Consider the following 23,302-nt stretch of genomic DNA (forward strand, 5'->3'; position numbering starts at 1 on the left):
GTCAGTAGACAAAGTATTTACAAAATACATTAAAAAGCAAAATGTTTTCTTAAAAAAAATAAATTAAACATTTATCTGACAATATGTGCCACCTCTGTGTAGACCTAGCGGCTTGACCACGCAGTTTGTTGCCGGTTTTGGCACCGAAGGGCATAAGCAAACAAATTAATAACCTTAAAAAACCTTAAAACCTGATAAAAGCAGCTTATAAACATTTTACAAAGTACATTCATTCAGGGAAACACTTTTCACCATTAAATGCCCTACATTTTTTTAAAATAAAAAGTTTGGCAATTTAAAAAATGTAAAAGATTCGGGTATAAAATCGTGACACATTATTGCACTGGTATAAAGTCCGATTCAGCGTCCTGTAGAATGGGCGATGTACTCCTTTTGCAAGCTTCTCGGGCTTGTATCCTGCGACATTTTGGACAATCGTTGTTTTTGAAACATTTCTTGTGGAAGCATGCTTTGCAACCTAGGTCAATAAGGAAACAATGTTGTAAAAAAAATCACAATAAGACATAGGTAAAAATGGATTACACGATGGTTTACACAAGAGTATATACAAAGAGTAGATCTAATGCCCTGTGTTTTCTTATATTGCATAGGGTAACCAGACAAAATATACAAAACACACATTTTCCAACGAATTGCCTGAAGAAAATAAAAACCTCAAATTTTCCTCCTACTGCGTTTTGCCATTGATTCAACAGCCACAGCTACTGTATATGTACCAAAACATACGCAGCATTAGAGTATGTAACCAAACGCATCTCTAATTAAAAAATGGCTACCCTCTGTAATTTTAAGACATTACCACGCTCCCTTTAACAAAGATATTGTCCACTGTTGTCTTTTAGGGGATTTGTCCCAACTTTCAGCATAGCTAATTTATTAAAACCACCTACAGCTTGTGCTTCTTGCCAATGAGTTTTTAGTTTAAAAAAGGACATCAGAGAAGGAGATAAGTGCATAATTTGACATTTATGACAGTGAAACAGCTATCCTCTTAAATCCTCTCTCCCCACACTTCTAAAGGTTGCCAGGACCTGCCATCAAAGGGGGACTAGCTTTATAGAACGTGAATAATGAAAATCCTGGAAACACCATAATAGCTCCTTTTGCAGATGTGTATTTAGTGTAACTTTTAATAACTTATAACTAAAAGGTAGACTTCCCTATTATGGAATGCAAAGCACCAGTGTTAAAAACTGTAATTATTTAATGTTTAGTGTGAATAACAAGAGTTGTTTCAGTCCACCCTCCACTATTCCAGATTTGTTTTTAGGAACCAGCACCAAGTCCAACCAGGACAGCCATATAACGCCTACTAATGATTTTCTTGGCCTTTTATTGAACGTACAGTATGGGTGGAAAAAATATATAAAAACGGAGGAGGTTTTAAGGGAATGAATCATTAAAGCTGTATCAGAAATGCAGTTGTGGATATGACTGGCAACATGCTCAAAATGTGCACCCCATAACACACATTAAATGGCTGTTTAACCTATAATTGATTGGGGTCTCACAAAAGTAAAACAAGCTACTTTAGCCAGGGTCTTCAGTCACACAAACCTGCATACTTTATAAACGGATGATAGGCGTTGGCTTCTGCCATTAAATGCACACATGGTTTGACTGCAATTTTCCTTAATTAAAATACTACATATGGAAAATATATGTCTAACTATTGGGAAACCCAAATCCACATCAACGTCTTGCGACATACCTTCACATCTTGCACACGTCTCAGTCTGGAAGGCAAAGAGAACATCTTTGCCCTGACAGAATTCACAAATAAAACCTTTGGCTTGACACAACTGAAAAAGAAATGGAATTCAAATATTAAGCAAATGCAAGCTAGAACATTATATGTGCAATGCAAGTGAAAAGAAATCAACAGGCCATAGACATCCCATACCTCACAGTTCTCCACGTGAGCTGTACCAGTGTGGAGTAGTTCGCGCAGGGAAGTTACCAGCGTTCGCTGCTTCACCTTTAATAGATCATTTAATGTAAAGACATGCAGCTCCTCTGTCAGGTAGGAGGGCACATCCTCAAAGGCCTTTAAAACGCTGGGTGGGAGAGAAGGGAGATTAAGGTTTAAGAAAAATAAAAATAATAAGTAATAAAAACACACAAGGCCTGCATTTCATAAGACATTTTAAATGGCAAATTACCTGTCTGCTAATCTACATGTAGTCAGCAATCTCTTTAAATGAATAAGCTGTTGTTGTAATTCCTGAAAATAAAATAAAAATATGTTACTATGAATGGAACCAGTAGTTGAGGAGAGGAACAGTTAATTACTTAATGAAACAAATCAATATGTGCTCACGGAAGTCTAAAGTTTCCTTAAAAACATTAGTTTATGCATAAAAAAACAGATTTTTGCTCTAATTTTTGAGTTGTTAATAAATAAAAAAAATAATCAGAAATTACAATACAGCGACACTACAAATAAGCATTCCTCCCTAGCCGGATTCATTGTAAAGGATAGTATGGCAGAATCTTTTTTTTGTTTTTTGTTGCTAGCGTCACAATATCTTTCTTACCTTGACTCGGTTGAGGTCTCTCACTTTCATGTACAAGGCTGGGTTTTCACACTGAATGTTGAATTTATGGCTCTCCCATATACCATCGAGGAGGTTTTTAGAGAAATTGCTGACGTAGTATTTACTAAAGTTCCACTTTGAAAGAATCCTGGCGGGAATAGGACTCTCCGCGTAGCTGTGACAGCAATCACAAAAATACTTTCCCAGGTATTCACAGTACCGCAGTCTACTGGTGTATCCTGAAAACAAGAATAGATAGGAAGGACATAAAGACTAAAATGTCTGAGTTTTATCATCCGGCCTAGATGTTTCTATGGACTTATTGGAGTTATTTATAAAAAGTTCAACGTTTTAAAGAAGGTCTCGTCAATATAGCAAACAGAACGATCAGAAAATTGTATTTATTTTTACTTACTTGGCTCCACTTTAGTGCCACAGCCAACACACAAATAATTCTGTGATGCTACGACAACATCCCTCCTGCAAAATACCAAATGCATTTTTAATTTAAATATCATATATACATTTCCCGTCTCCTGGTTGAACCAATAAATCTTTCCTCCCTAGCAGTAGAAGTAAACACAGTAACCTGGATGTTAAAGTAGATTTACAGCGTTCAGATACATCCAGGAAGACGTTGCAGCTCCAGGGAGTTCCCTGATGATGAGCTTCCCAAGCTAGATAGCATGTAGCTGAACGTAACAGGTTTTTCTGATATTTAGGAAGAATGTTGTATCTATTTGTACCCAAGGTTAGGCCCATTCTCAACAAAATAGTGCCCCAAGCAGTTAGCCCCACACCGGCGCATGCCACATTTTTTTAACATGTAGAATGCTATTGTAGATCTTCCCCCACGCATTGCGGAGGCTTCTGTCAGGTTACAGACAGACATCTACACACCGGGGGCATTCTCTGTGGTGACTGCCGATTATCAGACTAGTCCAGCCAACCTGGGCACTAAGATCAGTCCCAGGACCATTTTAAAAGGAAGATCATTGGGGGAGAAAAAGCCGATGGATGAATGCATGGAATTTCAGTTATGCTCACTCATAAAGGTTTAACATCTTGATACAGTAAATTTCCTTGCATGACTTGTGCTTCAACAACAACAAAAATTGCAAAAAATGTGCCCTGGATTCACTTCAAGCATATTTTGAATATACAATACAAACATGATCATGTCATAAGCGATACCACAGATTGCCAATCTGTGACTATACTGAGTATTTGTCAGCAATCTTTACAGTTTTTTTTTTGTTTGTTTCTTTTGCAGTGGAATCCTTTTCTCAACAAACCTAGAAATACTGGAAAAAAGGACAAAAAAACTTTGATACTGGCAAAACTACTCGACTTACAGCTGGCTCTGACTGACCTTGGTCACGTCACAAGATCACCAGGTTCATGCACTTTGCAGAAAGACTATATCCCCTTTCATTATCAGTGTTTTTTCTAGTGACTAATCACTTCCACAATTAGTTTAAAACAGATGGTGCCCGTTTGTAAGGACAAAGTACAATTCTGTTTAACCCCTTCGTGACAAAGGCTGATTTTACTTTTTGTACCCTTCGTGACAATGGCCGTTTTAAAATTTCTGCGCTGCTCGTGTTTAACCGTAATTTTCTTCTTTCCCGTTTACTGAACCCACACACATTATATATTGTTTTTTTCCGGACAAGAAGGGCTTTCTTTAGATGACATTGTTTTGATTGTATCATATTATTTACTATTAAAAACAATTATAAAATATGGTGAAAAATGTAGAAAAAAAATGACTGTTTCTAACTTTTAGTTGAAAAATCTTTTACTCATCTATAAAAGGTAATGAAAAAACCTGCTAAATAGATTCTACTATTTGTCCTGAGTTTAGAAATACCCAATGTTTTTATGTTTTTTTTGCTTTTTTCTACACATTATGGGGCAATAAGTACAGGTAGCATCTTGCTATTTCAAAGCCATTTTTTCCAAATCTGGTAATTCTTCCCCCATGTGCCATTTCGGGTATATTTGAAGCCGGCCAATGCAATTTACCCCATCAAGTCATATATTTTTGAAAACTAGACAGCCCAGGGTATTCCAAATGCTAGTATTTTAACCCTTTCCAAGCACTAATTCTACCATTAGCCTTTGTCAAACTTTATGGTAGTAATTTTTTTTTGCATTAGTTTTTTCACACACATTTTAATTTAGGTATGAATAAACAGGTTCTGGTATATGTCAGTATCATAAAACACCCCAATATGTGTTTAGCAACATCTCCTGAGTACAGCGATCCCTCACATGAATGATTTTGCCTGGCTGTTTGGGGGCAAAAGGGCCACATTTGGGGCATGCGCATTTTCAATGTTGAACTTTGGCGTTTGGCGATCAACTGCCCGTGCCCTATTTGGTACATCTTTGAGCCGGGCCATTTCAGTATGCACAATAAAGCCATATATTTTTGAAAACTAGACACCCCAGGGTATTTCAAATGCTAGTATTTTAACTCTTTGCATGCACACATTTTACCACCAGAATTTTTTCAAAGTTTGCAGTAGTATTCTTTTGTGTGTATTTTTCCCTCACACACCTATGTAATGTATGAATTTACAGCTCCTGGTATATGCCGCTGTCACACGACACCCCAATATGTGTTCAGCAACATCTCCTGAGTACAGTGATACCCCACATGCATGGGTTTGTCATTTTTGGGGGGAACTAAAAGGCCACATTTGGTACGTGTGCATTTTTCTAATTGGAAATTAGATGTGTGGCCATCCTTCCCCCCGTGTTAATTGGGACATTGTTGAACCCGGCCAATTCAATTTACCCCATCAAATCATACATTTTTTTTTTTAAAGTAGACACCCCATGGGCATTTAATATGCCAATATTTTAACTCTTTCCATGCGAGAATTGTTTTAAGCTAATGTGCTAATTTTAGGACTTGCTCACAAAAATATATTTTTTTATATATATATTTTATTTTTTTTGTTTTTTTTAAAAAAAATTTAAAAAATTTTATCAACTTGAAGCGAACAAGTGACATCAGTGGGAAATTATTTTTACATTTTACTGTTTTTTTTACTATTTTTTTCTAATTATTATTAATTTTATTTTTTAATTTATTTTTACTAATCACACTGTGATTAGAAAGCTGGGCTTCATTGACTTGCATGGTTGAATGCAGTACCTGTATTCAACCTGCAAGTGGAGCCAGAGTTCTCCAGAGGGTCTGGAGACCGTCTAGCGAACTTTTTCATCTTTATTATTTTTTTTCCCGGGCCGCCGCCATCTTGCTGATGGCGAAGATCACCGGCAGCTGCGGCTGTGAACGCTCTCCGGAGCGGTCACAGTCCATCCAGAGGTAAGTGTTTGGTGTCGCTGGATGCCTCCTGATCGAGGCATTCCAGCAACACCATTTAAGTTTAGGAGGCGATCAACGATTTTTAAAAACGGGCGTCCGCCGCCATACAATGTATGGCGCCCCGGGGAGGGGCCAGAGATGGCCCCTGGTGCCGATCGTGGTGTTGCTGAATGCCTCGAGGTCGAGGCATTACAGCAATGCCGTTTGGGTGCAGAAAGCGAACGTAGATTGCTTTCTGCACCCGTTTAAAGACGTGCCGGTTCTGGCACGTCATTTGTCGTAAACGACTTGTTTTTCCGTGTCGTGCCAGAACCGGCAATTGTCATTAAGGGGTTAATCAGATGCTTGCTTAGCATTGGTTTAGGGTTTATGCAAGTTCTAGCAAAGACAGGAAAGTGAATTTTTGTTTTCTGAAACTTTCTAAATATTGTAAAATTCACCTTAAAAAGTGCACTATATGTTTAACTGCATAGCATGATTTTTATGTACAAAATCAGCATAAATGAAGAAACAAAAGTATTATTTAAGCATTAAACCAGGCAAAAGGGCACAGGAGAGCGCAAACACTTACTTGATGTACGGGTGAATATTGGTTATGATCTGGAAACGAGGAGAGCGCCACTCTTTTGCTTCTCTCAATCTGAACTTTTTTATCTCCTCCTCCAAATTTAAACTTGACTCGAACTCTTCTGGAATGGCATGTGCACTCATTAGCTACAGAACAAGACAAAAACACCAGAATATAAATTGTAGTTATTTTAAAAAGGAAATTATTACCCTGTTACAGGTTATAATTAAATCTGGCACGCTCATGTTTTTAAAGACGCAAACTCGGAACTTGGTAACCATCATGGGAAGAAAGAAAAACAAAAAACAAAACAGAGTACTGGGGTTTGGACACATTGCCTTGCCCTGACTGTTATTCAGCTTCATTGCTGGCTGGCCTGCTTAATTAATTAATTATTTAATCAGGTATTCCACCCTTAGCATCTGTATCATCCCTTTGTCCTTTGATCTGTCAATACTGAATTACTGGTACCCTGTTAGCTATAACCCCCTCTCCCCATGTGTCTCTGATTTTATTGTGGGGTAATTAACCAATTGGTACATACCTAACAAGCAGCCATCCCTATATCAGTAGTGACATATGAGGCACAAGCCTCTTAGAGGCACAGGCCACATTCCATCTGTGTGCCACTTTCCATCCAAGTGCCAATTTTTCACTAAGTGCCACTATCTGGGAGTTGACCAAGGGAGTTCACCAAGGAGGACAACAAGGAAGGACACAGAGGAACCAGGAGGCACCCTGCAACCAAGCACCCACAGAACTGTTTAGTACTACCTACTGCTCGCTGCGCATGCCCCACTCCATTCCCATTCAATTACCATGTTTAGAATCCTCCTTTCCCTTTCCTCTATTGTATGTAAAATCATCATCTCTCTCCAGCCACCAGCTACCCCACACTATGTATGCATTGCACCTTCATTACTTTCTTCTCCCCTTCTCTCATCCCAAGCGCTTCTCAACTTTACCTCCTCCCTTCCCCCCACCCCCAGAAATCCCTCCGCTCACACAGGTCCTATTCCCACCTCCTCTCACTCTCTATTCTACTTCTTCTAGCTGCTGGGGATATCTCCCCAAACCCTGGGCCTCCTTTGGTGCTCTCTTCCTCATCCTCTCCCATTCAACATTCCAGAAACCCAAATAATCTTGTCCACATACCCTGCCGCTCTTCCTATCCCCCATTTACCTTTGCTCTCTGGAATGCACGTTCTGTCTGTAACAAACTAACAGCCCTACATGACCACTTTGTCTCTAGTTCCCTACACCTTCTTGCTCTAACTGAAACCTGGCTAACCTCTTCTAACACTGCTTCTCCTGCTGCCCTCTCCTATGGTGGCCTACACCTCACTCACACTCCCAGACCTGATGACAAGAAGGGTGGAGGGGTAGGCTTCTTACTCTCCCCTATTTGTACCTTTCAACCTATTCCCTTTGCCCCATCACTCTCTTTCCCCTCATTCGAAGTCCATGCTATCCGACTATTTCATCCCATCTCCATACGCATTGCTGTTCTATATCGCCCCCTGGCCAGGCTAACATCTTTCTTGATCACTTCTCCTCATGGCTCCCTCTCTTCCTCTCCTCTGATGTTCCTTCTGTTGTTCTTGGGGATTTCAACATCCCAGTTGACACCCCAATGAGTCCCATGGCTTCAAAATTTCTTTCTATCACTTCCTCTTTTGATCTCCAGCAACATATTAACTCCCCTACTCATGATTATGGTAACACCCTGGACCTTATTGTTTCTAGCATGTGCACTCCCACTAACCTTTTAAATTCCCCTTTCCCCCTCTCTGACCACCACTTCCTTTCCTGCTCTCTAATCTTGCCTCATACTCGCCCCCGTGCACCCCAACCCCACCTAACCAGAGACCTCAACTCTATTAACCTTCAGGACTTCTCAATCAATTTACTCCCTCTCCTCTCTCCAATCTCAAACATGTCATGCCCTAACAACGCTACCGGTCTATAACGCCACTCTCATATCTGCTCTTGAGCATGTAGCACCAGCTACTACTCGCTCCTCACAACATTCACACTTCCAACCCTGGCACACGACTGTAACCCGACACCTTCGACGTTGTTCCCGCACTGCCGAACGTAGTTGGCAAAAGTCTAATTCCATGTCTGACTTTCTGCACTATAAATTTATGCTACGTTCCTACTACTCTGCTCTCAACCTTGCTAAAGAAACCTACTTCACCTCCCTCCTCTCCTCCCTGTCCCACAACCCCAAACGACTCTTTAATACTTTCAATTCCCTGCTTCGACCGATCCCTACTACCCCTTCCACTAACCTTAATGCATCTGACTTTGCCACATTCTTCAATAATAAAATTCAAACTATCAGAGATGACATATCTGCACAGTCACCTCCCTCTGACTACGCACCCCCCTTCCCACTGACCTCTTCTCCCCTCACTACATTAACTCATTTCTCTGCTGTCACTGAAGAAGATGTACATGCTCTTCTTCTTTCCTCTTGTCCTACCACTTGCCCCCTTGACCCCATCCCTTCCCATCTCACCCAGTCTCTTTCATCTACCCTTGTCCCTACTCTAACTCATATCTTCAACCTTTCCCTCACTACTGGATCTGTCCCATCGTCCTTCAAGCATGCTACCATTACTCCTATTTTGAAAAAGTCCTCCCTCGACACGACTGGTCTCTCCAACTACCGTCCCATCTCTCTGCTTCCTTTCACCTCCAAGCTTCTTGAAAGAATTGTTTATACACAACTAAGTTTCTAGACTCCAACTTCCTGCTTGACCCTCTTCAATCTGGTTTTCGCCCTCGACACTCTACTGAGACTGCCCTTACTAAAGTTACTAATGACTTACTCACTGCTAAATCCAAGGGCCACTACTCCATGCTAATCCTACTGGACCTTTCTGCTGCTTTTGACACGGTGGACCACCCTCTTCTCCTTCAAAAGCTTTATGATCTTGGCCTCCGTGATACTGCTCTCTCATGGCTCACTTCCTACCTCTCTGATCGTACCTTCAGTGTCTCTGTCTCCAGTAACACTTCCCCTCCCCTCTACCCCAAGGCTCCGTTTTAGGACCCCTTCTGTTCTCGCTTTACACTTCCTCCCTTGGCAAACTGATCTCATCCTTTGGCTTTCACTACCACCTGTATGCTGATGACACCCAGATCTATCTATCCTCCCCTGATCTCTCTCCCTCTGTCTTAGATCATGTAACTAACTGCCTTGCATCTGTCTCTACCTGGATGTCTGAATGTTTCTTGAAACTCAACCTCTCCAAAACTGAACTCCTCATCTTCCCTCCCTCCAACTCTCAGATTCCCCCATCTATCTCCCTCAATGTTAATGGTGACATCATCTCCCCGTCTACTCATGCACGCTGTCTTGGTGTCACCCTTGACTCCGACCTTTCGTTCACACCCCATATTCAGTCTGTCTCTAAAAACTGTCGCCTTAATCTTAAAAACATTGCCTGTATCCGTCCCTTCCTAAGGCAGCATGCCACTAAGGCTCTTGTCCATGCCCTGATTATCTCCAGTCTTCACTACTGTTACTCTATCTTAGCCGGTCTCCCTCTTAACCGTCTCACCCCTCTACAATCCACCATGAATGCTGCTGCCAGACTCATCTTCCTCTCCCATCGCTTTACTAATGTCTCTCCCCTCTGTCAGTCTCTTCACTGGCTGCCTGTGCGCTTCAGGACTCACTTCAAAATCCTCACTCTTACTTTCAAAGCCCTTCACAGCGGTTCCCCCCTCCCTACATCTCCTCTCTCATCTCTAAATACACTCCTAACCGGTCTCTCCGCTCATCCAATGATCTCCTTCTATCCTCTCCTCTGATTTCTAGCTCTCATGCCCGCTTACAAGATTTCTCAAGGGCTGCCCCTATCCTCTGGAATGCCCTCCCCCGGTCTATCCGTCTCTCCCCCTGCCTTTATTCCTTCAAAAAATCCCTCAAGACCCACTTCTTTAAGGATGCTTACAACATAGCACACTGGACGGCCTCCCATACTCCTTTAGCTCACCTTTCCTAGTCCCTCTCCTGCAATACTTTTACTAGTGTGGCTGGTCTATCCCTAACAACGGCACTTTTGTCTATTGTGTAATACACCCAACTCCCTCTAGACTGTAAGCTCTTTTGAGCAGGGCCTTCCTCACCTGTTGTCTCTGTTAGTCAATTTGTAATGTAACATACTACTTGTTATGTCCTGTCTACCCATTGTACAGCGCTACGGAATTTGATGGCGCTATATAAAACAAATAATAATAATAATAATTTCTCAGTGGGGGGGGGGGAGCCAATTTCTGTAGTTTAGTTAAAGTTAGATTTGGAGGACAAGCTTATTAAACAGTTTACACTCTCCATAATTAAGCTTATTTTATTTTTCAGGACAAATTAAGCTAATCATAGATAGATAGTTTAAGACAAAAGACCACAGGTTATCATACAAGACTATTTAACTCTGTTCCTTTTTTAAATGTTAGAGAAACTGTTGCCCAGACCATGATCCAGAGCAGCATTCTCTTTACTGGAAGAAAATGTATTTGTTTGTAAACTTAAAGCTTTAATCTTTTACAGAAGTGTTGTGCTGGAGGTGCCATAGCCTATAAAATACGTGGTTGGCATCCCCACTTTGATGACCATGCCCTCCTGCAGGTTTGTCTGGTAAAACCTACCCTGTCTGCACAATGGTCCGCGGAGCCAGTTTCTTGGCATTCCCCACTAATCTGCAGCCATTGCTGTCTGAAAGCCCTGTACAGCTTCTTTGCGGTTTCTTCAGCCGAGTTTGAGCCTGGCGCAGGACTGGGACTTAAAGGGAAGATGGATAATTTAGAGTTGACGACTTGTATAACTCAAGCTGTCATCTTAATAAAAGTCTATAGAGAATTCCGGTGTTACCACTCTGGTGTCGTTTCACATTGTTTGGACGCAGGTGCACACAATTTCTCATAATCTTCTAGTTCTGCAGGAAAATGAAGAGGAGACAAAAGTACAGTCAAAAAGGGGCTATATGCTACGTTTTAGTGGAATATTTTATTTCAGCTTTCCTATTCAATTAATCAATGGTGCATCTCTCTACAGCAATCATCTTGCATTATAACCAAGAGATGTAATACCTCATATTCCATATAACTAACCAATAGAAAAAAAGGCTACCTATAATATTACCTATAATGACAAATTCATCGTTATAATAGCCACCATCTTCATCTTCACACGCGTCACACTTTGAGGAAAGTTTGGTGTCAACTTCTTCTAAGATGGGATCTGATGGAGAATTCTGTTGCGTTGCAGCAAAACCTTAATAATAAAACAGAGATAAAAAGAGACAAATCATCAATCACTATTTATGTCACTTGTTTTAGTACTTTATTTCATAAGTGATACAGTGGCTACACAGAAAACAAATACTTACCATCATAGCCACTGTCGACTGAGGCTGCAGACTCAGAATTGTATTTTTTTCTAAAGAAGCAATCCTCTCGTAAATCTCTTGGAAGCCGATACAGACCTCTTCTTGATTTCCAGTTCTCATACTGCAAACCTTGCAGATTGCTTTTCATTTTTTCAAATACAGATATAAACATGTCCGCTACCAAGAAGTGCTCATTTTCCTTGAGAAATAATAAAGCGAAAAAAACATTTTTTTTGCAACAAAATTGATCATTCATAGCCAGCTTATAAAAGCAATATCTAGTCTGTCAAACCAATATATTTTTTACACTTACTTAAAAAAAAATAAAAAAAAAAAATACAAAAAACCACATTAACTCGTGAACGCTTCCCTGAAGATTTTCCATTTTGGTGTCAAATAACAGTATTACACAAGTATTACACAAAGCTGTTCTTACATTCTCCAAATTCACAGCAGGTTCAAAGAGTTTTTCTGTTGAGTGAGGCAAAGGATCTGTACTTGAATCCAACACCTTATCTGAAGCTGCATAAAAGATACATTTGTTATATCACACAGTGGGGGAAAAAAAAAAAGTATAAGATACAATGCTCCTAACACTTATATTACAATCATTCAAGACTAATTTGAAAAAAATATTACATATTAAAGAGTGTTTCGTAGTAAATCTGTTACCTAAAGTCCATCTTCACACACACACAAAAAAAAAAAACCAATAAAAAAATAAAAAACCGTCCAGCCATATGCATTTAAACTTTAAACATAGTGGGGAATCTCATGCATGCAAATAATAAAAAAGGTCAATTTAAGGGGCCTCATCTTCTCTATTTGCAGCCACAACTGGCTCTAAATGCTCACAGTGCAGGGAGGTGAACTAAAAAGTACTTTAATATGATCTTTATCACTCAAGGTAAATACACCACTACATATAATAGACTACTGAGATATATATCAATGTAATACATTGTGGATACGCAGAAATAATATTGTGGGTATCAGAGTTTTAAAAGGCCATGTTATACAAACAACGCAATCATTTAATAGAAAGAAAACAATGCTGCCAGATATCAGTACAGGTGCGGCTGGGGTGTGATACTTCATGTCAAAGCAATCGTGCTATACAGAACCAAATCAGATTTTTTTAATACATGAATAAGTACAGTGAGATTCCATGTGATCATTACTCAAAGTATTATCTGAATCATTTCAGTTGCTGGGTATTAAGTGTAATACTACCAAACATTAATTGATTAATAATAACCTCTGATTTTATACTGTCTATTACTTGTGGGTTAACAATAAAATAAAAATAGAGAGAATGGTTTTGAAGCTTTAATATTACCTTTTTGGATACTGGAATATGACTGTGACCGATGGAAGGATTTGCCATCTTCCACACAGCAATGCTCAGGGCCCGCTGTATTAGTAATACAAGTCAAAGGAAGGACATCTGAACCAAGATTAGGTAAATGTTGACCAAAGTTTAGATGGTGGCTTTCAAGATTAGGTGAAGAAAATCTCCTTGCGTCCTTCTGAATAGACAAATTCAATTTCTGTGGGAAATCAGACAAACTGAAGTCTATGCTTTCGCACTGCCCATGTTTCGCAAATGGCGAAAGCTCAAATTCCGCCACATCGCTTGATGGATTTACGATGGGGATTTTAGGTGAAAGACTAGGTGGATCAGAGGTGGAAGAACCATGAGAGTCTGTCTGTGAGTTATCCCAACATGCAGCGTGCCTATTAAACCGAACATCATTCTGGGCACAGGAGATCAAAGGAACACAATACGAGTCACTGTCTGTGTCAGAGTCACCATTATTACTACTCTCCCAGTACTCGGGGTCACTGTCCTCTAGATCCATACTTGTGGATAATTTGGATTTAAAACTGCTTGGTATGTTTAATACGGAAGCAAGAATTTCTTTGATAGCCGTAGTACTGTCAGTGTATGACCCACGGCTGCCAGCTAAACCAATCACAGCTGGTCTAGGTAGTTCATCTGCGAGCAAGAAAAAAAAAAAAAAAGGATTAAAAAGTTATTTTTATTATGGCCAAAGACAAATCGAAGAAAGATGTAATTGATGAAATATGGCATCATTTGGTAGTTTGGAAGATGCACCAACATTTATCATGTTATGTTTGCATGGCCATTACATGGACCTACAGAGTGGTTACGTGGATTCAGGAAGAGGCGCTTACCTGCAGGAAACAGAATAGTTGGCATTCTCGGCAGCATGCTTATAGGATTTGAGACAGCCATGGTCTTTACTGGTATATAACTACTTGTCATCTGAAAAAAAGGTGAACACGAAATAAACTCCCATTCCTAAAATGCAAATACTCTCTTTTGTCCCAAGTGAGTTTGTTCTCAAAAATATTTGAATGCATTAAAACAACCCACATAGAAACACCTTCATTTTACCATGCTATATCACAAAAACCAAGACTAAAACAAACAAACCACTGGTAGTCATTAAGCAGTATAGGGGTTTCTAATTATATATTAAGATGTCGAAATAAAGTATCAGATGAAAAGTAAATATTTATTACAATACGGGTGAGAAGACATTGCATGCTGCGAGTCCAAGCACTTCGATTTCGATTTACGTAACTAGACCAGGTATGTCAGCACAACAAGGTGTTCGAGAATGTTCATGGTAAAACAGGAGCATTAGAAGACAGAAACTGTCACCCGACTGGAAATACTCCCACTTCATTTTTTTTTAGCATTTATATTTCATCGACAAGAAAAGGCTTCAGTCAGTTATGACGCGGTCTAAGCTGCAGCTCCTCGGGTTAAACTGTTTTTAGAAGAACCACCAAAAACCAGTTAAAGCTGTATTTAAAGATATTAACCCTACATGTACAGGCTGTCATTAAGGGGTTAAAAAATGGAGATGCCTCCATTAAAATACTTCTCTATACATCAGGGGGAGAGTATGATATTACTGCCATCAGGAGAGTCTGCTATTCAATACAACTTGGGGAGTGTGTATCTTTATTGTCAGTGTTAGGGAAATAACACATTGAAACAAAAAAAAAATTACTAGTTCGGTACACCTTACAGGTGTTCCCACGGCACAAAATGTTTACACAAAACGACACCTTTCTGATACGGAGGCTTTTATTTTGTCATGTTAAGTCATTTAGTGATAATGAACACACAAAAGGTAATCTTCAAAACAAGCAAAATGACATCCCTCTACACAAAAAAAGGGCTTAAGGGACTGACTCGTCTAAATACATTAACCTTGCCCTATTAATCATTACAAAGATTTGTTGAGCTGTACAGGGAGTTACAAGAGTAGTAAGTGTATGCATTTCCCATCTTCAGTTACGTATAGTGAGAAACATTCAGACAAAAGGAGTGAAGAAAGGGTTTGGCCTCTAAAGAAAAAAGCAGAAGCCACAGATAATTTGTAACACGCATTGAACATTGTATAGATCTGGGATTCATATCACACAAATTGCATGAAACCGCAGCCAAAGAAGACAAAAAAAATATATAACTTTCCCAGATATATCCTGGATGCATACCTCCCAACCATCAAACTCCCCTGCTACTCAGTCATTCAATTAATTTTCGCTGAACCCCCTCAACAACAGTTATGTATCTGTTAGAAACAAGGCATTAATATTATGAATGCATATTTTTTCATATTACACTTAAAAGTGCCTATTCTATTCATCAATAAATGTTTTAGAAAATATTTAGCAAGCCAGCATAAACAAAATTATATAAAAAAATGTACCGTATTGGCTCGAATATAGGCCGCACTTTCTCCCCCCACTTTAAGTCTTTAAAGTGGGGGTGCGGCCTATATTCGGGGCGCCGGGCAGGCAGCAGGGTTAGGATACAGATCCCCCGCAGGCTCAGACAGCCTCCCCTGCCAGCACTTTCCACGGGGGGGGGGCGTTGCCGGCACGGGAGGTTGTCTAAGCGCATCGTGCGGACGGTCACCGGCTGCGGAGGTTGTTTACCCGCATCGCCGCAGCCGGTGACCGTCCGCACGATGCGTTTTACCTCTGCCCCCAAGAATTACCAGAGCAGACTTCCGGGTGTCTTGCGGGCCGGCGGGGGACATCTACGCAATACGCATATACAACTTCCGGTGCCGGCACATCCGCTGAGTGTCGGCACCGGAAGTTGTATACGCGTATTGCGTAGATGTCCCCCGCCGGCCCCGCAAGACACCTGGGAGTCTGCTCTGGTAAGTTGGGGGGGGCAGAGTGGCAGCATATCTCGGGGGGGGGGGGGGGGGGACAGTGGCAGCATGTTTTTTTGGTGCTTTTTTAAAGAAAAAAACTTTTTCTTTAAAAAAGCACCAGACTTTTAGGGTGCGGCCTATATACGGGGGCGGCCTATATCCGAGCCAATACGGTATTTAGAAAGAAAAAGAAAAAAAAATGAGGCAAGTGAGCATTCAAAACTAAATAAGGTGTGCAAGAAGACAGTATAAATACTGTAAATTACATCTGGTACACCCATTACCTTTAAATTTTTTAGAAGGCTTTGAGTCTTCTCACTATTAAAAGTTGTCAGCGATATGGCATGTAAAGACATGACTGGTAATCTTTACAATATTTTTTCTGGAAACAAAAAAAAAAAAAATGAAAATAAAATAAAAATCGCCTAAACTGGATAGTGGAAGAAGACTATAGATGGGAAAAAAAAAAACAGAAAAAAAAAAAAAACACAAGTAGTTATGTATGCTTTGTGGGGTGGGTTTGTACGGTGCATCAGACTTCCCCTTTAATGGAATGTGCTAAGAAACCACCAAATAATTAAATGTTTCCTATTCAGATTGCAATCATTGATTCCTTTAGAACAAAACGTTATTTGAATCCTCATTTAAATAAATGAGTTCCCATACTTTGCAAATTACCGAAAAAGTAGAAGTAGAATAAAAAAAAGTGTTTAAAGGTCAGTTCTCTCTGCTTTTTTTTTTTTTTTTTTATAGTTCTGCTAAACAAAAAACAGTAGCTGTTGTCAGCTACTGATAAATTCTTCTTTGTTATCCCACAGGCACAGAACTCAATGACCTCACGTGACAGAGCCAAAGTAAGTTCATAACCATTAATGATTAAGAGTGGTAATACCAGTTATGTTTAATTTATATGGCGCCAAAAAAATGTGTTATAAAAAAAGCTATTTTAGGCACAGTGTTTCTATATTTAGATGCATATATATTTATTACACACACACATACAAACACACACACAAATTGATCCTGAAAGCATTCTGCTGAATATTTTCAAATTGAATGGCATAAGCAGGAGCTAAAACTGCACATATTATAAAGAAATTATATATTAGCAAACACAATAAATGGTGCATCATACAGTGATTGGGTGTGTGTTTATGGGTTTATGTTAAAAGGTCTGTACCATAACAAGTCTATAACATTTACAGCCAGACAAATAAACTGTACCTTTAAATTAGATTTGACCGGGATTATGTATCTAGCGTTAAAGAAAACGCCACGTCGAATGTTGTTGACATCTAATAGACTTTAAGCTTGCAGGAGCAAACCCTCTTCTGTTCTAGCGCGTCTTTATGTGTGTTAATCTTATTGCCAGATTGTATATTGTCAATATTACTGTTCATTTCAATGTCCCCCTTATTGTAATCAGAATTTTCTGGTGCTGTATAAGTGACTGCAATAAATATAGTTAGTTATAGCTGCTACTTTTCTGTACAAAACTAAGCAAGTGAGCCTCGGGCAAGTGGCGCTTCGTCACACACCCAAACATGATCTGCCACTCAAGACCATTTAGCAGTTTAGCATACAGACAGCACAAGGCATGCTCCAGTCCTGAACATTGCCTCCAGGGGTGAATGTACTGGGAACACGTGAACACATCATGTCCGTGCCAGGACAAGTGCCTACGAAGAGAGTAAACAAGAGATGCTCCTACGTAAAGTACTTTAAAGCAGGGCATTCCCAATATCTTGGTTATTATATAAAAAAGGATAATAAAATGATTATTAATAATAAAGCACCCTATCTTTCCCGTGCCAACTTTGGCTACCCAAGTCTTAAAAAATTGTAAAGAGTTTTTTTTAGAAGAATTTCTGAAGACATTTAGTACCTGTAACTATTAAAGCCACATAAAACCTATGGTTGGGGTAACTTCTGCTATTAACAGGGCGGTGCTGCGCTTGTCTCATCGTACTTGTCTATCTGAAACCCAAGCCTCATCTCACTTAGGATAGCAGTTTGTTGACCATGTGGCTGCCACCCATCTGGAGCTTCAGCAGACATTTAATAGTCCATCAAGTAACACAACGATAAATACCAAAACTGGAAGAGACATAAATACTAGATTACAGGCCTCAATAACAAAATATTTATCCCTAGTATACAGGAAAAGAAATCACATGACTAGAGGTATGTGTCCGAATAGCATAGAACACAGTGTGCTAGACAGAAGGTAGTGGAAATTTTAATTTGTATGCTTTACTAAAAACATTTTCTATCCTCTTCAGACCCCTCTGTCGACAAAATGTTATAAGCCACTGAAACGTTTGTGCTTTTGGGTATTATTTATTGTTTTATATAGCAGCACTCTACAAAGTATATAAAACAGAACCACCCAATGTGTCAAAGAAAGAGAACCGGTAACCGAAGCATAAAAAAAGAACACACAGATGCAAAGCGTTCTATAAAAAGGGAAGTCTGTGGCCAGAATATAATTGGGGAATTTACATGAAGCCATGTTCAGTAAAACTAGCCCCCCCCCCCCGAAAAAAAAAAAAAAAAAAAAAAGCGACAGATTTTAATAAACCTATTGGGTTATTCTCCTCGCTCGGCAACCCAACCGTGAATTTGTTACAAAATTTAAATTAGGAGTTCATTATTTTCTTACGCCATATAATGCAGCAGCAATGGTATTATTAATAGTTACAGTCTTCTTGTCTGAAACAATTACAAGCAAACGCAGGGATTCAGATTCCAATATAATGCATTGTGGTTTGTTTCAAAATTTAAATTCTTTCTCCTTTCGCCACAGCTCATGGTCCATTGGCCATCAATTCTGTCCTCTCCTCTACTGCCCAATGGCTAGTATACAAAGTCATTGCCTCTTCTCTGCTGGTTTATTAATTAAAAAGTTCCAGTTAAACCAGAGAAAAGTTTTAATCTACTTCCAGGGAATGTGACCATTAAAAGAAAGCAACTGACAAGTTTTATTTCACTTTACGCAATAATACACATACACAATATGAATAGCTACGTAAAAGAGACTTAAAGTAGAGGAGGGAAGTTTTTTTTTTTATAGGATGAGAAGTGTTAGAAAATATCATGATCTAAAACCACAAGGTAGGAGGATAAAGCTGTTATGTAAGGGTGTTTTACTTTATGGAGGGGTAGATAGATAAGTGGAACAGAAGTGGTAGATAATACAGTGAGGGTATTTAAACACGCATTGGATAGGCATATGGGTCTCCTGAATCTAATACAAGACTAAGGGCTGATTAAGGTTTGAATCGTTACGTCTGGAAAAAAAATAGGAAGACTAAATAGGTTGACTGGCTCTTATCTGCCATCGTTGCTGCCATCTACACGCACATGCGCTCATACTCTCTAAACCTTTTCACCGACAGCCGCCAAATGCAGGTACACTATCTGAACACCGACCGTTTGCTAGCTTATGGTGATCAGTAATACCAAAACAAGTGCTACTGATTATACTAATTCTTTCAGTAAAGGCAGCTGGAGAGAGGTTAAGGAAGTTCAGTAAAATGCATTGTGGTCATTGTAATATGGACTTGTTCATGGTTACAGCCTGATAGGATCAGCTCTGAACTCCATCAACAGAGCTATTTATTGCGTAGGATAGACCAATCTGGTTTTCCAAAAGGTCTGTGTGGCAAATGTAATTTTTGATAGTCTTATCACTAGACCTTTTGGTTGGACTTCGCCCCCTGGGGTGAATGTTGCCAGCCATCCCCTGGTATAATTAAGTCACAGATTAATGACGCCCCCCTGCATTATCTGAGTGAACTCCATGGTTGGTCAGATAAGACCATAACATTCCACTAGATGAAGATAACTTTCCTGGAAAATGGCAATAAAGGCAGAATGTGGTGTTGTTAACTGTTCAGTATTAAAGGATGTGGGGATTCTGCAAAAAGGGAAAACCATGTAAATTTTAAAGGGCTGGAGAGTCCCTTTAAGATGCAGCATTAGAAACATCATTTCTAGTGTTGTTGAATGGCCAAGGCCTTCCTCAAAATAAACATTGAATCAAATTAAATCTGGTCTCATTGATATTTTCTCTGAACACTTGTCATGTCACACAATAGCTCATATTGATTGGTTATTGCCATAGAAACTGGAAAGAAAAGTCCTAAAATGTGCCTGATTAGAAGAGAAGAGGACTACCGCCAGGGCCGGCCCTACAATGGAGCCGACTGGGGCAATTGCCCCAGGCGGCACTTCAGAAGGGGCGGCACTTTGCCGCCCCAAGCGGTTTTGTTTTGTTTTTTTTTTTGAAGCGGAGGAGAGAGAGAGGGGCACCGAGTGGTTTTCGCTTACCCGCTCGGCGCCCCTCTCTCTCTCCTCTGCGGCGAGTTTCCCTGTTCGGTCTCGGTGCCGGCTTGTAATGCAGAGCGCCGGAAGTGACGTGAATTTCCGGCGCTCAGCATTACAAGCCGGCACCGTGGCAGCACAGGGAGACTCGCCGCAGGACTGTTTAAGGGTAAGTACCGGTGGGGGGGTAGATAATGCCGCCCCCCCCGGCGTCGGCGGGGGGCGGCATTTTAAACTTCGCCCCAGGCGGCGTTAAGTCTTCGGCCGGCCCTGACTACCGCCCTACTTTTGTATCATTTTGTTATTCTATGTAAGGAGCGTGTATGCGATGTGTCGCAAAAAGTCTCAAACAGTTATTTTAGAATGTATTTATTTAATACATTTTACCCAACTACCTATTCTATTTGAGAAGCTACTTCTCACGACCTGGTAGCCACATATCCTTATGCAAGCTACCATTAGAACAAAAAAATAAAAGGCTTGTAAATGCTACACACAGCTGTGGCAACCAACAGATTTACTAAGGTTAAATCATCCAGAGAAAACCTATATAACAGTGATTGCCAAGTGCTCCACTGTATTTAACATGACACACAAAGATGCCTTTTAACCTTCAGAGAAAGGAATATAAAAACATCATATGGGCTAAAGTTTATTTGATTATTATGCAAGAGAGTGCAATAAAACACTTTTATGAACCTTACACTCAAAACGAATATATAACAAGCAATATCGCACGAAACCACAGAATACCCCAGGCTGTGATTCCCTGTGTAACTTCACGATGAGTACCCAAGAGAAACAATAATAATATCTCAACAATAACTGTCTAAATTTGCATTAACAAAGAGGGACTACAAGAACATTAACAGACCGATGACCAGCTTATTGAATTCATATATCAAAGAAAATATTTGGCCATTTTCAAGATACTGGAACAAATAAAAAAAATATCATCAAGTGGCTCAGGCGTTGGGTTAGCCAGAAGCCATGATCAAAGGATGAACCAAGTAGCCCAAGTAGATGCAACATGACCCCAAGCACTAACTGGCCAACACTGCTTTCTGATATAGGCATTTTTTGGGACCAATTACTGTACGAGTGCCATAACTTTGTTTAAAACCTGGCCACAGAACCGGACAGGGTCTTAATGCCTTGGTCCTCTATTATACCGGACTATGTAACAGATTCTTGTGCTATCTCAGTTGATAAACTTTGTCGAATCCAACAACCCCAAATGGCAATTGTATACATGGGCCATCTAATTGGTTCCACCATTCCACCGGGTTGATTAGAAGTCTGGTGCTGTCCAAAACCACATTGTAAAAGGAATCAGTACTGGGTGTTCAAAGATCCCCTACGGAGCAACACTAGTTGTACTATCCAATGGCACAAGTCATATCTCTAATGACGTACAGATGTTGCACTATAAAGCACACACGTCATATCCTCAAGACAGCAGCTGTCTAAAGCAATCAGTAATCCTGAGCACGTCTACAAGGCATGATTTAACCTCTGGTGGCGAGTTCTGTAACAAGTGTCCCAACCTCTGCACTCATACAGGAAGGTATGACCCAACCAACAGTAAGACGTAATAACGTTATAAACAGACCGGGAATACAATGTATACACCATAACAAATATTACTATCATACATTTTAAATACAATGTGGCACCCCCACCTATTTATATAATTCTTTTCGAGGTGGAACAGGATTTTCTGCACATACCAGCGACAGAACATCATGAAAGTGCTTTAGAACGGCTAGTATTTTTAGATTAGGAAGATGTGCATAAAAAGGGAGGTAGCTAATTGCTGGTCTAAATGTGGTATCTGTTTATGAAAATACAGAAGTTATTCCAGACAGTCAAAAAGGGTAGCTAATAAATTTTTTTCGCCAAACCCAAGCATATTCCATATTCTTTCAAAAATAAAATTTAATTCGGCCCTTTAACTTTTTTTTTTTTTTTTTTTTTTTACACCATGGTCAAGGTTGCTTGCTAGGATGCACTGTAAGAAAACAGCAGTAATGCTGAAACAATTTGAGGCAACATACCACTTTTCTTGATTAATTAGGTGCACAATTTATTATTTAAGCAAAAAAAAAAAAAAATCAGACTACTTAGTTTTATGGGGGGCTATCTATAATGGTATTGCAGTTATTTATTTAGTGACATATGTCACACTGCTGTACACCTGCAAAGATACCTGGGACAGTTTATAGCGCAACATATTTCTCATTTGTGGCGTGAGCGTAAAAATAGGTCTATGAGCAGCAAAAAATACGGTAAATAAAAGTGCGGCGCACAATGTATAAATTATTGTTTTCTTGGGCCTAAAAGCCCAAATGATGTAACAACCACAACCTACGTGCTTTGTATGTAAAAAAAAAATAAAAAAATAAAAAAGGCATCACGTGTCTGAGACACCTTTATACACAACACCCACAGTGTTGATGGACAAAAATCCACAAATATTTTCAAGGAACCAAAAAAAGGAATTACTTTGTTACTTCCAATTGCAAGTGCTAATTTCATTACGTTGAGCTGCAAAGCCTTGTGACTGGGGGGGTCCGCAAACACAGCGCTCTATCGGGAGGACCCCAATGATGAATGCTCCTTTATGAGTTAATTAAAGCTTTAATCAATGGGCCACTTCTACAGCATAAAATCAATATAGTAACAGCAGGAAGCGAAGCTTCCATTTCATTTTTTTTAAGGGAAGAGAATTATTGCATTTCCATTACAATGATCGCTTCCTCAACTCCAACCGGATTAAACGTCTTTTTTTATTGATATTTAATTTCAAACTTTTAATTAATTTTAGTGCGGTTTACAAAGCCTTCTGCTCTCTTGGATAAAAGTATGACACGCTATGTTACTTTGGCAACAAGCTA

General features: G+C 39.7%; 1 protein-coding gene across 1 annotated transcript; it reads right to left on the reverse strand.

Annotated features, from left to right (window-relative positions):
• Positions 1 to 335: 335 nt before the first annotated feature.
• On the reverse strand, positions 336 to 14,131 carry RUBCNL (rubicon like autophagy enhancer). The gene is made up of 15 exons (XM_089501132.1): positions 14,071 to 14,131; positions 13,211 to 13,870; positions 12,308 to 12,393; positions 11,872 to 12,070; positions 11,625 to 11,756; positions 11,355 to 11,418; positions 11,143 to 11,264; positions 10,420 to 10,432; positions 6,473 to 6,607; positions 2,974 to 3,038; positions 2,559 to 2,797; positions 2,184 to 2,245; positions 1,925 to 2,078; positions 1,733 to 1,823; positions 336 to 478 (listed from the first exon to the last, which is right to left on the reverse strand). Exons 1-15 carry the CDS (start codon positions 14,129 to 14,131, stop codon positions 336 to 338), a joined length of 2,226 nt encoding a protein of 741 aa, XP_089357258.1.
• Positions 14,132 to 23,302: the final 9,171 nt, after the last annotated feature.

Source organism: Sceloporus occidentalis, unplaced genomic scaffold (genome assembly GCF_023333645.1).
Source record: "Sceloporus occidentalis isolate IW3139 unplaced genomic scaffold, rSceOcc1.0.p SCAF_164, whole genome shotgun sequence".
NCBI lineage: Eukaryota > Metazoa > Chordata > Lepidosauria > Squamata > Phrynosomatidae > Sceloporus > Sceloporus occidentalis.

Excerpts from the sequence above, each read along its gene's own strand:
- RUBCNL (XM_089501132.1), bottom strand. The coding sequence starts at position 14,131 with ATGGCTGTCTCAAATCCTATAAGCATGCTGCCGAGAATGCCAACTATT. Across the intron at positions 11,265-11,354 it reads TGTGAAACGACACCAGAGTG|TCCCAGTCCTGCGCCAGGCT; the intron begins GTAACACCGGAA and ends CTTCCCTTTAAG. Across the intron at positions 2,246-2,558 it reads GAGACCTCAACCGAGTCAAG|GAATTACAACAACAGCTTAT; the intron begins GTAAGAAAGATA and ends TTTTATTTTCAG.